The 12,143-nt window shown below is 51.7% G+C and overlaps 4 protein-coding genes across 4 annotated transcripts; 3 read left to right on the plus strand and 1 right to left on the minus strand.

The window, feature by feature from the left end:
• Positions 1 to 112: 112 nt before the first annotated feature.
• ATNIH1004_001224 (putative Patatin-like serine hydrolase) lies at positions 113 to 2,039 on the plus strand (the record flags this gene model as incomplete). Its single annotated transcript, XM_033565924.1, has 4 exons — positions 113 to 179; positions 234 to 244; positions 312 to 811; positions 881 to 2,039. The coding sequence occupies 4 exons, from the start codon at positions 113 to 115 to the stop codon at positions 2,037 to 2,039; spliced, it is 1,737 nt and encodes a 578-aa protein (XP_033431681.1).
• A 390-nt stretch (positions 2,040 to 2,429) lies between these two features.
• ATNIH1004_001225 (DUF803 domain membrane protein) lies at positions 2,430 to 4,286 on the plus strand (the record flags this gene model as incomplete). The annotated part of the gene is made up of 2 exons (XM_033565925.1): positions 2,430 to 3,158; positions 3,213 to 4,286. 2 exons carry the CDS (start codon positions 2,430 to 2,432, stop codon positions 4,284 to 4,286), a joined length of 1,803 nt encoding a protein of 600 aa, XP_033431682.1.
• Positions 4,287 to 5,271: 985 nt separating this feature from the next.
• On the plus strand, positions 5,272 to 6,357 carry ITR2_1 (inositol monophosphatase family protein; the record flags this gene model as incomplete). The annotated part of the gene is made up of 1 exon (XM_033565926.1): positions 5,272 to 6,357. The coding sequence occupies one exon, from the start codon at positions 5,272 to 5,274 to the stop codon at positions 6,355 to 6,357; it is 1,086 nt and encodes a 361-aa protein (XP_033431683.1).
• Positions 6,358 to 7,258: 901 nt separating this feature from the next.
• Positions 7,259 to 11,924, minus strand: ATNIH1004_001227 (uncharacterized protein; the record flags this gene model as incomplete). Its single annotated transcript, XM_033565927.1, has 5 exons — positions 7,259 to 8,576; positions 8,637 to 8,769; positions 8,821 to 9,015; positions 9,081 to 9,770; positions 11,912 to 11,924. 5 exons carry the CDS (start codon positions 11,922 to 11,924, stop codon positions 7,259 to 7,261), a joined length of 2,349 nt encoding a protein of 782 aa, XP_033431684.1.
• Between the last annotated feature and the right edge of the window lie 219 nt (positions 11,925 to 12,143).

A 12,143-nucleotide genomic window follows, 5' to 3' on the forward strand; every position in this document is an offset into this window, starting at 1 on the left:
TCCTACACTTCGCACCTGACCAGCCATTAATCCTCAATTGCCGTTATTAGGCCGCCACTTTCCCCTCCCAGGGTATTCTCCCCCAGGGAATAATCCCTCGACCATCCACATCATGGATGCCGTCAATCTTCGTCGCAAGGATACCACCAAGGGTCCTCCCTTGAGGATCCTGTCCCTTGGTGTGTTGTCTTTTTATTCTGCCACAGATCGAGAACCCAACTAACAATATTCAGATGGCGGGGGTGTTCGAGGATACTCCATGCTCATCATCCTCCAGGAATTAATGTACCGAATTTACGTCGAATGCGAAGGCAAGGCCCCCGCGACGCGATCAAATCCCCAAACCCTGCGACCATTTCGACCTCATCGCTGGCACCGGCACCGGCGGCTTGATTGCGCTCATGTTAGGTCGCCTACGCCTCGACCTGGAAACATGCAAGGAAGTCTACGTGCGCATGACCCGTCGGGTCTTCGAAACAGACAAGACGATCGCCGGCATTCCCTATCGCTCTACGCTGTTCAAGGCTTCGAAACTGGAACAGGCCATCCGCGAGTGTGTCCGAGAACACACGGTCTTCGAGGCCGAGGGCAACGACATGTCCCCTGGCGCCGGCGCCCGCACTTCGATTGCCAGTGCCCCGTTCAGTCCCAGTCCCATTCCCCAGCGGTCGGGAAGCCGCGCCAGCTTCAGCACCAGTACGTCCCATTCCTCCACCGCCGCCAGCCAGCGGAATTCAACATTTATTAACGGCCTCCGGTGGGGAAATCCGGATGCGCTATTGTATGATAATCGGGAGTATCGGACCAAGACGTAGGTGGTTTTTTCCCGCTTTTTTTTTGATCTCTATGTGGTTGTCCCCCGGCCCAGCTAACGGAATAGTGCGGTTACGGCATTATACAAAGGCACAACCCGCCAGGGGTCTGCCGTGCTCCTACGATCCTACGACTCTCGCAAAGAACCGCCCCCCGAGTTCAACTGTACGATCTGGCAAGCCGGTCGGGCGACGTCGGCGACCGGGCTCGCGTTCAAACCCATCCAGATCGGCCAACACGTCTTCATCGACGAAGGGGTCGGAACGTACAATCCGGCGCCGCAAATTCTCGACGAAGCCACCGTCAACGAGTGGCCTGGAAGGGAGGTCGGGGCGTTCATCAGCGTGGGGACGGGCCGGCGTCCATCCGGCACGAATAACCGGCAGCATGAGTGGTGGGAGGATTTCTTCGGGGATTCACTGGGCACCTTCGCGGAAGCCCGACGGCGACTGATCGCCAAGATCGAAGGGTGTGAGGAGATTCACAAGGACATGCTGCGCGATCATCTGGCCCGGCGCAATGTGAACAAGGACAATTACTACCGGTTGAATGTCGAGGTCGGCGTGGGCGAGTTTGGCATGAACGAATGGAATCGGCTGGCCGACATCAGCACCAACACCCGTCGCTACCTGACCCGACCGGAGGTGAAGAAACAGATCCTCGATGCGGGCGTCAAGTTCGCCAAGATCGAGCGCATGCACCAGCGATTGGCGGCGCACGAGGCGGCGGGACACGACCTGGCCGTATTTCAAGACGATGACAGTTCCATATATATCCAGAGTCCCCAGCTATCGGTGCCTCCGCCGTCGAAACCGTTCGCGGTGGAATTACCCGCCGAACTCCCTACCGACTTTCCCATGCGACCGCCATCAGGGCCTCCTCCTCCTCTGCCCACTGACACTGTCATGCCGTCACCCGCGCGGGGATCCGGTAGCGATCTGGGCAGCTTCAGCCCCAGCGAGGTGAGCCGACCGGGATCGCAGCAGTATGGATCGCCACGACAGAGCCTGGACCAGGTTGTCGAACACGGACCGCCACCGGTGCCGCCCAAGACGCCAATCCCCTATCCCATGGACCAGGTGAGCGAGCTGGGAGGGATCCCGATGCCCATGCCGTTGATGGGGTCGCACAGTCCGGGGCGAAATGGCAAAGTGCGACCGCCGTATCCGGTGGATGAACCTCCGGTGGTGAACAAGCAGCGGAAGCCCAGTTATCATCTGCGGTGATTATTCTGTATATTGTTGGTGGATGGAAGGATACCCGGATTTAAATTAATGAATGAATAATGAATGAATGATCAGTAAAATTAATTCAGAAAATTAAGGGGAAATACTGAATCAGCCCGCGATCCGTTTCCCCGCCCAGCCTTTTCTTTTCTTCTTTCATTTTTCTCAACTTTTCTCTCTCTTTTTCTTCTTCCTTTTTTCAATTGTTCTTGTTATTTCTCTCCCTAATTCGTCTCTTTGCTCCAAGGCGCCTAAAATTGTGACTTTCGATTTGCCGCCGTGAACCGTCAATCCCATGGATTAGTCGGATTATCTACTATAAATATATCTCTCTCCCTCGATCCCGATCGCCTCCCGATCGCTTCTCGATACCACTGCTGGCAGTGTACGATGGAATTCTCTCTCGAACCCCGATCGGACGGCCGACCGGCCTCGTACAAAGCAATCGGTGTTTCGCTGGCCGTCGCCTCGGGTCTCTTCATCGGAGTGTCCTTTGTCCTGAAGAAAGTCGGCCTGTTAAAAGCCAACGTCGAATACAACGAGGAGGCCGGCGAGGGATACGGATACCTGAAAAATGTCTGGTGGTGGAGCGGCATGACGTTGATGATCGTGGGGGAAATCTGCAACTTCGTGGCATATGCCTTTGTCGATGCCATCCTCGTCACCCCGTTGGGCGCCCTCTCTGTCGTCGTCACCACCATCCTGTCGGCGATCTTCCTCAAGGAGCGGTTGAGTTTCGTCGGCAAGGTGGGCTGTTTCACCTGTATCCTGGGATCCGTCGTCATCGCCCTGAATGCACCACAGCAGTCGTCTGTCAACAACATCCAGGACATGAAGCACTACGTCATCACCCCAGGCTTCCTGTCCTACGCCGGCGTCATCCTCGTGGGTAGTCTCATCATCGCCGTGTGGGCGGGCCCGCGCTATGGGAAGAAAAGCATGTTCGTCTACATCAGCATCTGCAGCACCATCGGCGGTTTGAGTGTCGTAGCCACTCAGGGGCTGGGGGCCGCCATCCTGGCCCAGATCCGTGGTGAGTCCCAGTTCAAGGAGTGGTTCCTGTATGCGTTGTTGGTATTTGTGGTGGCGACGTTGCTGACCGAGATTATCTACTTGAATGTATGTCCTCTTCCTTCCCAGGTCTCTTCCCTGGTCTGATACTCACCCTCGCAGAAAGCACTGAACATCTTCAATGCGGCCCTGGTCACCCCCACGTACTACGTCTGTTTCACTAGCGCCACCATCATTACCTCCGCCATTCTCTTCCAGGGCTTTAAAGGATCAGGCATGCAGATCGCCACCGTCGTCCTGGGATTCCTGCAGATTTGCTCCGGGGTAATCCTACTGCAGCTCTCAAAGTCCGCCAAGGACGTGCCCGATGGAGCCATCTTCAAGGGCGATCTGGATCAGATCCGCGAGGTAGCCACGCAGCAGGAGCCCGAGACCGAGCCCAAGGCCGACTCCATCCGCGGCACGGCAGCCATCATCCGCCGGCTGTCGACGCCGCGTCGCGCGATTGAAACGGAGGAAGTGCGTCGTTATCTCCGCGAGCGACAGGAGGACCAGCGACCGGCTGCGACGGAGAATGAGATCATTGAATGGGATGGCTTGCGCCGACGCAGGACCGTCCTAGGTGAGGGGCCCACGATGACGCGGGGACGCACTCCGTCGATGAAGAAACTGCCGCTGCCACCCTGGGGCATGTCCCGGTTTCCCGAGGAAGAGGAGGAGCATCAACATCGGCAGCAACGGGGGCCGTCGTTCCTCGATGAGATCCGGTCCAACCAGGGCTCCTCGTGGCAACCGATTCCAGAGGAGAACGAACCGGCGTCGTTGTTGGCCATGTCGGGTCCTCGCCCGGTCGACACGAGTTATGCCGGTTCCCTTCGACCGGTCGAAGTGGACGAAGGGATTCAACTAGCGAAACGGCAGTTTTCATTTTATATGTTCCCGCGCGGAAAGACCGATGCGCCGCACAGATCGCCGCGGAGTATTCTGCGACACGGTTCCCATGAGGCGAAGACGACGGAGGAGGAGCGACTGGGACTGGTGCAGGGCGATTCCACGGTGAACCACGAACCGACGGAACTGGCGCGGACGGAGTCCAACGACAGCGCGGACGAATTACCGTCTGGCCATGCCTACGCCCATCCACACGAGCATGATGATTACCGACGGGGATCAGGGGGGTCATTGTCGTCCGGACGAAGTCGAGGAGGGGGATGGCGAAGGGGGGCTTTTTTATGATGATTATGATATGATTATGATATATAATGATGTATGGTTATGAGTGTATGACTGTACTTATTTGATTAACCTAGTCCTCCATCTGTATTCTATAGTCTCTAAGAATGAATCTCGAGATAACCCTAATAGACTCTATCTTTCAACTCTAGACTCTAGCTACTATCGTAGTATATTCGTACTGACAAAGACTACTCAATCAAATCCCAGACATCTACCATTACCCCTTTCATCCGTCACTACTCCTGACCTCGTCGTCCATCCTTGTCACCATAACTCACCGTACAGAATCTCCGCCAGGTATTTGACACGCTAATGGTGACATATAATAAATAGACAGTGGACGAAATATATATTGTATCATTCTGATGATAAACAAATGCAGATTGGAAGATTACTTCTCGAATGGAGAGTACCAGCCAATGGATCATATGGATTCGGGCAAGAATCAGTCTATATCGACAGATAAGATAAAAGCATCCTAGAGTTATCTACGTATATCATATACGTGGCTTCTTGATAACTATGGTATTCTATACATCTACTCCCTCTCTGTGCGAGAGAGAAAGAGACAGTATTCACTACATTCCACCAAGCAAAGCACTCCATACCATTGGATATTGGATATTGGATATACCTACAAAGAATGGGGTTTCTCCATTATATACTCAGAATATAGTGTAAGTGAATCGATATGAAATGGATACCACTGCTCATAGTGAAGAAAATCATGGATATCTCCAATCGGCGAGCAGAATTAATGGCGAGGTCCATAGAATAGATGTCAAATGCATTTAGTATGTTTCAATTCGAGAGGTATAAATACCTCATTATTCTTCTAGATTATTATTATCATCATCCTCTCTATCCTCTTTATCCTAACCTTTTCATTCCATCCTTTTTATGTCTTTATCTTTATTATCGTTTAAAAACAAAAAAAAGGAAGATACAGTTTACCATCAATACACAAATCACAACACAACCAACAATGTCCAGTATGGGCTTCCATCATGAACTCCACATCGCCTCCTTGGCCGTCCAACGCGCCAGCATCGTGACCAAACACATGCAATCCGTCCAGGACAAAGGATCCCGCGACAAAGAGGACGCATCGCCCGTGACTGTGGCTGATTTCGCGGCGCAGGCGATCCTGATCGGGATCGTGAAGCACCATTTCCCGAATGACCATGTCATCGGCGAGGAGTCTGCTTCAGCTCTGCGCCAGGATCCGGGTCTCATTAAGCGAGTTTGGGAACTCGTTACTCTTGGTCTTGATGGAGTCGACGACCAGAAGGAACACGATGAGATTCTTCAGACCATGCCTTCTTCTCCGGATGAAATGCTCGAAATGATCGACCTGGGTGGAGCTGGTGGGCACGAGGATGATATGACTCGTGCTTGGATTTTGGATCCTATCGATGGTACGAAGACCTTCGTCCGTGGACAACAGTATGCTGTGTCTCTTGCGTTGGTGGAAGATGGAGAGCAGAAGTTGGGCGTGGTCGGGTATCCGAACATGGCGTATAGCGATGCCACTTCTGCGGAACGGCTGATGATGACGGAGGACGGTGTCGATGTCACCGGGTATGGGACCCTGTTGTCCGCCGTCAAAGGTCAAGGGGCATTCCAGCGTCCTATGACGGGTGGTATGTGTCTTCACATGGCGGAACCGCTCATCCAGTCTAGCGTCAACAAGACCGAGCTGGTGTTTGTCGAGGCCACTGCTAGTCCCTACATCGCTCAGGACAAACATGCCGCCATCCGTGCCCAGTTGCAGGCCACCGCTCCCTTCGTCGACCTGTGGTCCATGCAGACTAAGTATGGCGCTCTCAGTGTCGGCGCCGGTAATGCCATGGTGCGTATCCCCCGTGAGAAGGACTACTGTCCCTGGGTGTGGGATCACGCTGGTGGTATGTTGGTCTACGAGGAATCCGGCGGGAAGCTCACCGATCTCGATGGACGTCCCTTTAACTATGCCCGTGGACGACGCCTGATGGACAACTTCGGCGTCGTGGCTACCTTGCCTCAATTCCATGACCGCCTGTTGGAGGTGGCTCGTCAGTTCTTGGACTAAACATCCATGTATTTGGAGTTGGCTACAAAGAAAGGATTGGGAGATTGTATTGGAGGATAGGAATTGGATAAGGATTAGACGATTGGGAGACTTCTTTTGGAGGATGATTTCAATGATTGCACGTAGAGTATAAAGCTACGGAATGGGAGGAATGGGAGAATGCCCGACATGTCGTCAAATGTCATATTTTGTTTGAATGCCCATACACCATAGAAAAGACAAAAAAAAGAAAAGAAAAGACAAACCCCCTCAATGCAGGGGATTGAAGCCATAACAATATAAGAAACTCACGTAATAGGAAATTCGTCACATCATGGTCGTAAATATAGCCTCGCGGAAAAGCACATACCACAAGATGACTGACCAAAAGCACCATAACGCTGCCCATCCCTCAATCCAAGATGTAAAAATGTAAAAGCCTGGATCATGCCCCAACGCTTTTTCCAGGAACATTCCAAACCACGGTAGATTATAATAATGATCGTAGCCCGGCTTTCCACACCGGGTAGACACTCTCACCATAGAGGTGATGGTGCCAATGCTCCATCCCGTCTAGTCTTGATTCAACAGACAGCCCCAGAAAGAAGACAAGAAATGAAAAACAAAACCCTCCGAGACTCAAGGAAGAACATAGCGGCGGAGAATACCGATGTCGTCCACCATGATGCCATCACATCCCAGTCATGCGGAGGCAGTCTATGGGAAGCATGTAGAAAGCAAGGAAATTTTGTAATTCACTCCAACGAAGGGAATCATGACCCATCCATACAATAGGTCACCCTTTTATCCCGACTTTTTTGTTCGATTTGTGATTTTGGTCTTTTTTTATATTTTTTTTTTTTTTGCAAACGCTTTTAATTTCGTAGACCCAACCATGTATTAGGCTTCCAGACGACCACGATTAGCGACGGCGAGACACCACGCCCCCAGCTTTCATGGGCTGTAATCCAAGAGGTACACCCGCAACTGGCCCACCAACCTCAGTCAATGTCTTTCGGCGTTTGCTCTCATACTCGCCCCCACGGCTGTCGGGCCGAACAATGCGGTCTAGATCATCCTCCTCTCGCAAACGTTTGCCGGATCCCAGAGACCCATTCATCCCCGCCGAGTAGCCAGGAGCGGAGTTGGACGCCACCGAGTAATTTTCAGCCTGTCCACCGTTGGCCGGCGTGCCCCGGGTGTCGCTAACAATGTTGTAAAGACTGCTAGCGGCAGCGGCGGGTCGGGGCGGCGTGCTGTAACCGGATGACCATTGTGGAGGACCCCCACTGGTACGAGGAGTCATCCGCCCGGAGCCATTTTGCTGTGAAGGTGAGCCCGTAATGTCGGGAGTCAGCTGCGAATGATCACCCGTCAGGCTCCCAACAGATGGGTTCGTGGTATACGTGTATGAACCCCGGCTAGTGCTGTAGCCGCCATTATCATGCTGCACGTATTCCGACTCATGCTCCGGGACGTGTTCACCTTGTCCGTTGCCGACATGGCCATTGCTGTGAGAATAACGCTCCGACTTAACATCGGCAGTCTCACCCTCTGGCGGCCCGCCAGGGGTCCGAACCGAAGGAGGACCCATGTCATTTTTCATATATGTACCGTAAGGAGCCATGCCTGGCTGGCTCAGGGATTGTTGCGGAGCATAGTGGGCATGCGACGCAGGGGCGGTCGAATAGTACGGTTTCGAGCTGTCGTATCCGGACTGGCCCTGGTACGATTGCATTCCCTGCAGATTACTTCCCGGGGGGGTAGTAGCTGGCGTAGTGGGCAGTGACCGTGCATTGCTCAAAGCAGTGTCTATTGACAAGGGCTGCGAGTGTGGCACACCCGAGTTCATCCCTTGGCTTCCCCATTCATAAGAGGGGCCTTGATTTGCTATGCCCATGAGACTGGAGGCGCTGGCCGGTGGTGTCGGGAAAGCGGGCGCTCGATCAAGTCCTGGCCGACCCTGTGAGCCAATCGTTGAAGGCTGGGGCATATGGGAAGGAACGGGAGTTTGCAAAGAGTGGTGATGATGCAGTGCAGGAGGCTGAGTCCCTTGTGAAGTTCGCCCTGCTTGTGGGCCCTCTAACCGTCGCTGTTGCGACTCTTGAACCACCAGGTTTGTACGTGTTTGATTAGTGGGATGGTACAAAAGACCGCCAATATTGTGCACAAACAGAGGGTACAGAAGGTCTGTGATCTTCTCCTTGTTTGCAAATTCCAATGCACGTTCAAAAGGAATCCTGTACGAAAATGAAATATATCAGTTCAAATCTTCAACTGAACCATCGGAAACACCATACCACACGCCCTTGAGATGCATGGGGCCGATTTTCACCACGTGGCGGATTTTTTCACTCTTGAGAATTCCATCCCGACGACCTCTGGTCATTCCAGCAACATTGAGCAGCTTTGTCCCATTGATCATGTGGTTGTCTGGAGTGCAAATCAACACGATAATCCTGACAGCCAGAATGAGATGCTTACCTTCTCTTCGGGCGACGCACACGCCCTTCGCTTCCACCTGGTAGCAAAGACTGCCTTCGTCTTCCCACAGGGTTGCTGTCACCCGTGGTTTGGCCCCAGGAGGTGCGATTTGCCCGGTGGCATCGTAGACGTACCCTTGCAAAGGCGTCCCAGTAGTGTTTCCATAACCTGGGGGCGTAACAGTGTGGTTTGTAACTATTCATACAGACTTATCAACAATGGTCAAAGGAGATGCTAAATAAACCTTGATGAGAACTCACCGGGTAATGGCAGCAATTGAGCCGGAACTTGAGCACTCATCGAGGTCGATGGCGGTTGTGGCCCTCCTTGCGACGAGGCGACACCACTAGGATATGTATATTGCGAATATGAGCTTGCTGGTCCATAGGTAGTCGACGCCGGTTGCAACACCGGTGGCTGCTGGTGGTACTGATAATGGGCTATGCCACCGGCCGTAGCTGCCTGAGGAGCATACGGCTGCGCCGATGACAGATGCGAGTGGACATCCATGTACGGTTGAGTTTGGCTCATACTGCTAATGGAAGTTGGATGTGGATAGTACCCGTCGCTCACCGGTTGTTGGGCGATTGAGTAATCCTGAGGAGCAGATGAATCCAAAGACAGCCGGCCCTGGCCACCAGCCGCTAGGTCTGAAGGCGGTGGCGGGCTTCTGGCTTCGTTGACGATAGGTGTAGACCCTGATAGACTTGTCCGTGCACTCACGTTGTTAGATGCCGGGGCCGACGGGTCTTCGTAGCTAGTCCGGTAGGACTGGCCCGAGATGGGCGGCTGCGAGGCCGTTGGTAAACTAAGAGCCGGCAGTTTGTCGCCAGACAACAAAGGTCTCTCGGCGGCGTGATGATTATACCAAGGAATATCAACAGGACCTCTGGTGTGGACCTGCGAAATCGACGGTAGCTCCAGCTTTTCGGTTGGCGGGGGTAATGGCTCTAAGAATTCAATGGAATTGTAGGTGATGGACGTTGGACTCGAAAACGTCCAACGAACCGCAATATATGGTCAATTGCTCTTTTCGGGGGGACAGCCTTTCTGTCTTTTGTTTTCGTTTTTCTTAGCCCTCTGGCCAGGTCCCAACACTGATAGGTTTCCAAATGAACATGCAATGATACTGTCAGCTTTTATCGTTAATGACAAAAGAAAAGCCAAGATATTAGCACTGTATCAAAGAGTAATGCAGATATCCTGAGATAAAAAAAGAGAAATAAAATCAAAAAAAAAAGTGGATCGACAACGAAATGCAGAAAATGCTAGCTGTGCAATCGTAGGATCGTGGCGAGTCGTAACCGTAAAACACCTGAAGATCGCTGGCGCAACTGGATGGAGAGAATCGCTATGCAGGTTATGCGCTGAGAGAAATCTAGCTCCAGAAACTTAAGGAGATCCCAGTCGTCACAAGCAAAACATGGAAGTTCGAGGAACAACAGATCGCTTGCAGATGATCAACACAACTCGCTCAGCCAAATCAGAAGCACGAAATCATGGGTCTCGTTTCAAGTCGTTAAAAAGGGCCGGAGAAGGGGAGGGAGGAGGGAGACGACGTGATAGTCCAGCATCAAACGTCGATCTTGGAGGATGCGTTTCTGCACACTACTGCACCCGAGGGAAGGATGAAACCGAAAACGCGCAAAGACGAGCAACGAGCAGTGTATATCAAACTGGTGGCGATTCGTAACAGGTCGTAGCAGGTCGTCGAGCAAGTGGTGGCGTGCTGCTGCGCAGAGAGAAGTACAGGACTCGCGAGCAGTCTGTATGTAACAAGCGAAACAGGAGTAAGCAGGGCGTTCAGGTCATCAACATGATCATGCAGAATGAGAAGCAGAAGCAAAAGGCGGGCCAAGTGAGTGGTCGAGGTTAAAAAAAAGAAAAGGAATTCCAGACGGGAAGCAGTATGTATGTATAAGAAAATGTCAAACGGAAGGGATGCTACACTGACGGGGCAGACAAGGGGGAAGGGTAGGAACGGCGGAAATCTAAAGTCGAAATCCAGGCTCACGAATAAAGAGGGGGGGGCAGTAAATTGGAGAAAATAAAATAGGTAGAAAATGATCTGGGACACTTCAGCCGTCGATGATCATAGCAGACAGACTTCCCAATGAGAATAAGAAAGACGAGAAAAACAAGAAATAATAATAGAACAAATCATAAAAAAATAAAAAAATAATAAATGCCAGACGAAGACAAGCAGGCGGTGGAGTGCAGAGAGGGTAAAAGAAAATGATTGCTGTGCCGCAGGAGGAGCAGCAGATCATACACGAAAAGTGGAGGAGGCTGGGGGCGCAGAGCAAACGCAGGCCCCAAGGCTAAGCCTAATTATTCTCTGCAGCAGCTGGGCGGGTTGGTGTTTCTGGACCACGCCCCGAAGGAACTCCCTTCTCTTAAAACGAAACTATGGAGGCGGGGAGAGGGAGGACAATAACAATATTGAATGATGATGGGTGTGGTGGTAGTGTGGATGACGGGGGGAAGTGGGAGGAAGGGGGAGAAGGGGAAGGAAATAAAAACCGAGAGAAGGGAGATAGATGTACCAAGTAGGTAGGTATTTTTTTTTGTTCATTAATTTCTCTTTTTTTGGTATCTTCCCCCTTGTTGGCAAGTAAAGTAGTAGATAACTAGGCAGGAAGGAATTAAAGCTGGAGGGGTGTGTGGGATCAGAAGAAGCTCTCATCCATGGATGGCGAATGAGTGGTTGACGGATGGGCCGAGGAGGGGAAGGTTGGGAGCGAGGATTGGGTTTAGTCGGTTGGGAGGGGAAATCGAGTGGAATTAATGGGCCAGGGAAAAGGGAGAAGAGGCACTCTGACCGACCCAGAGATGAAGAGAAGGGGTCTCTTCCGTTCAGCTTTGGTTCCTTTTCCGCCTTTCAGTGGGAGAGTGAGGTTGGTTTGATTTGGTTTTGGCAATGAAAGGGAGAGTGGAAAAAAAAAAAAAAAAAAAAGCCTGCAGCAACAGTGCTCCCATTGAAAGAAAAGGGCCCATTTCCAGCACAATTATGGGGAATAAACCAATTCCAGAAAAATCTCCTTGTCAGATACTAGATCTTGAATGCACAATCATCCGCAATCGAACAAACCTAGTATCCTCATTCAAAGAAGGCTGCTCATGGTGGTTGGTTTTATGAGCGCACGGGGTATACCGGTGGCAGCAAGGAAGTATAGAGGAACCTCTTGAGGTCCACGAAGGGAAAGAACCAAAAAAATAAAATAAATATATATATAAAAATAAAATAAAAATAAAAATAAAAATAACATACCGGCACGTGTGTACTTTGCGACTTTCTGAATCACCAGTTTCTTTTGAGACCT

This window comes from Aspergillus tanneri, assembly GCF_003426965.1.
Source record: "Aspergillus tanneri strain NIH1004 chromosome Unknown AapTan_2_pilon_pilon_pilon, whole genome shotgun sequence".
Lineage (NCBI taxonomy): Eukaryota > Fungi > Ascomycota > Eurotiomycetes > Eurotiales > Aspergillaceae > Aspergillus > Aspergillus tanneri.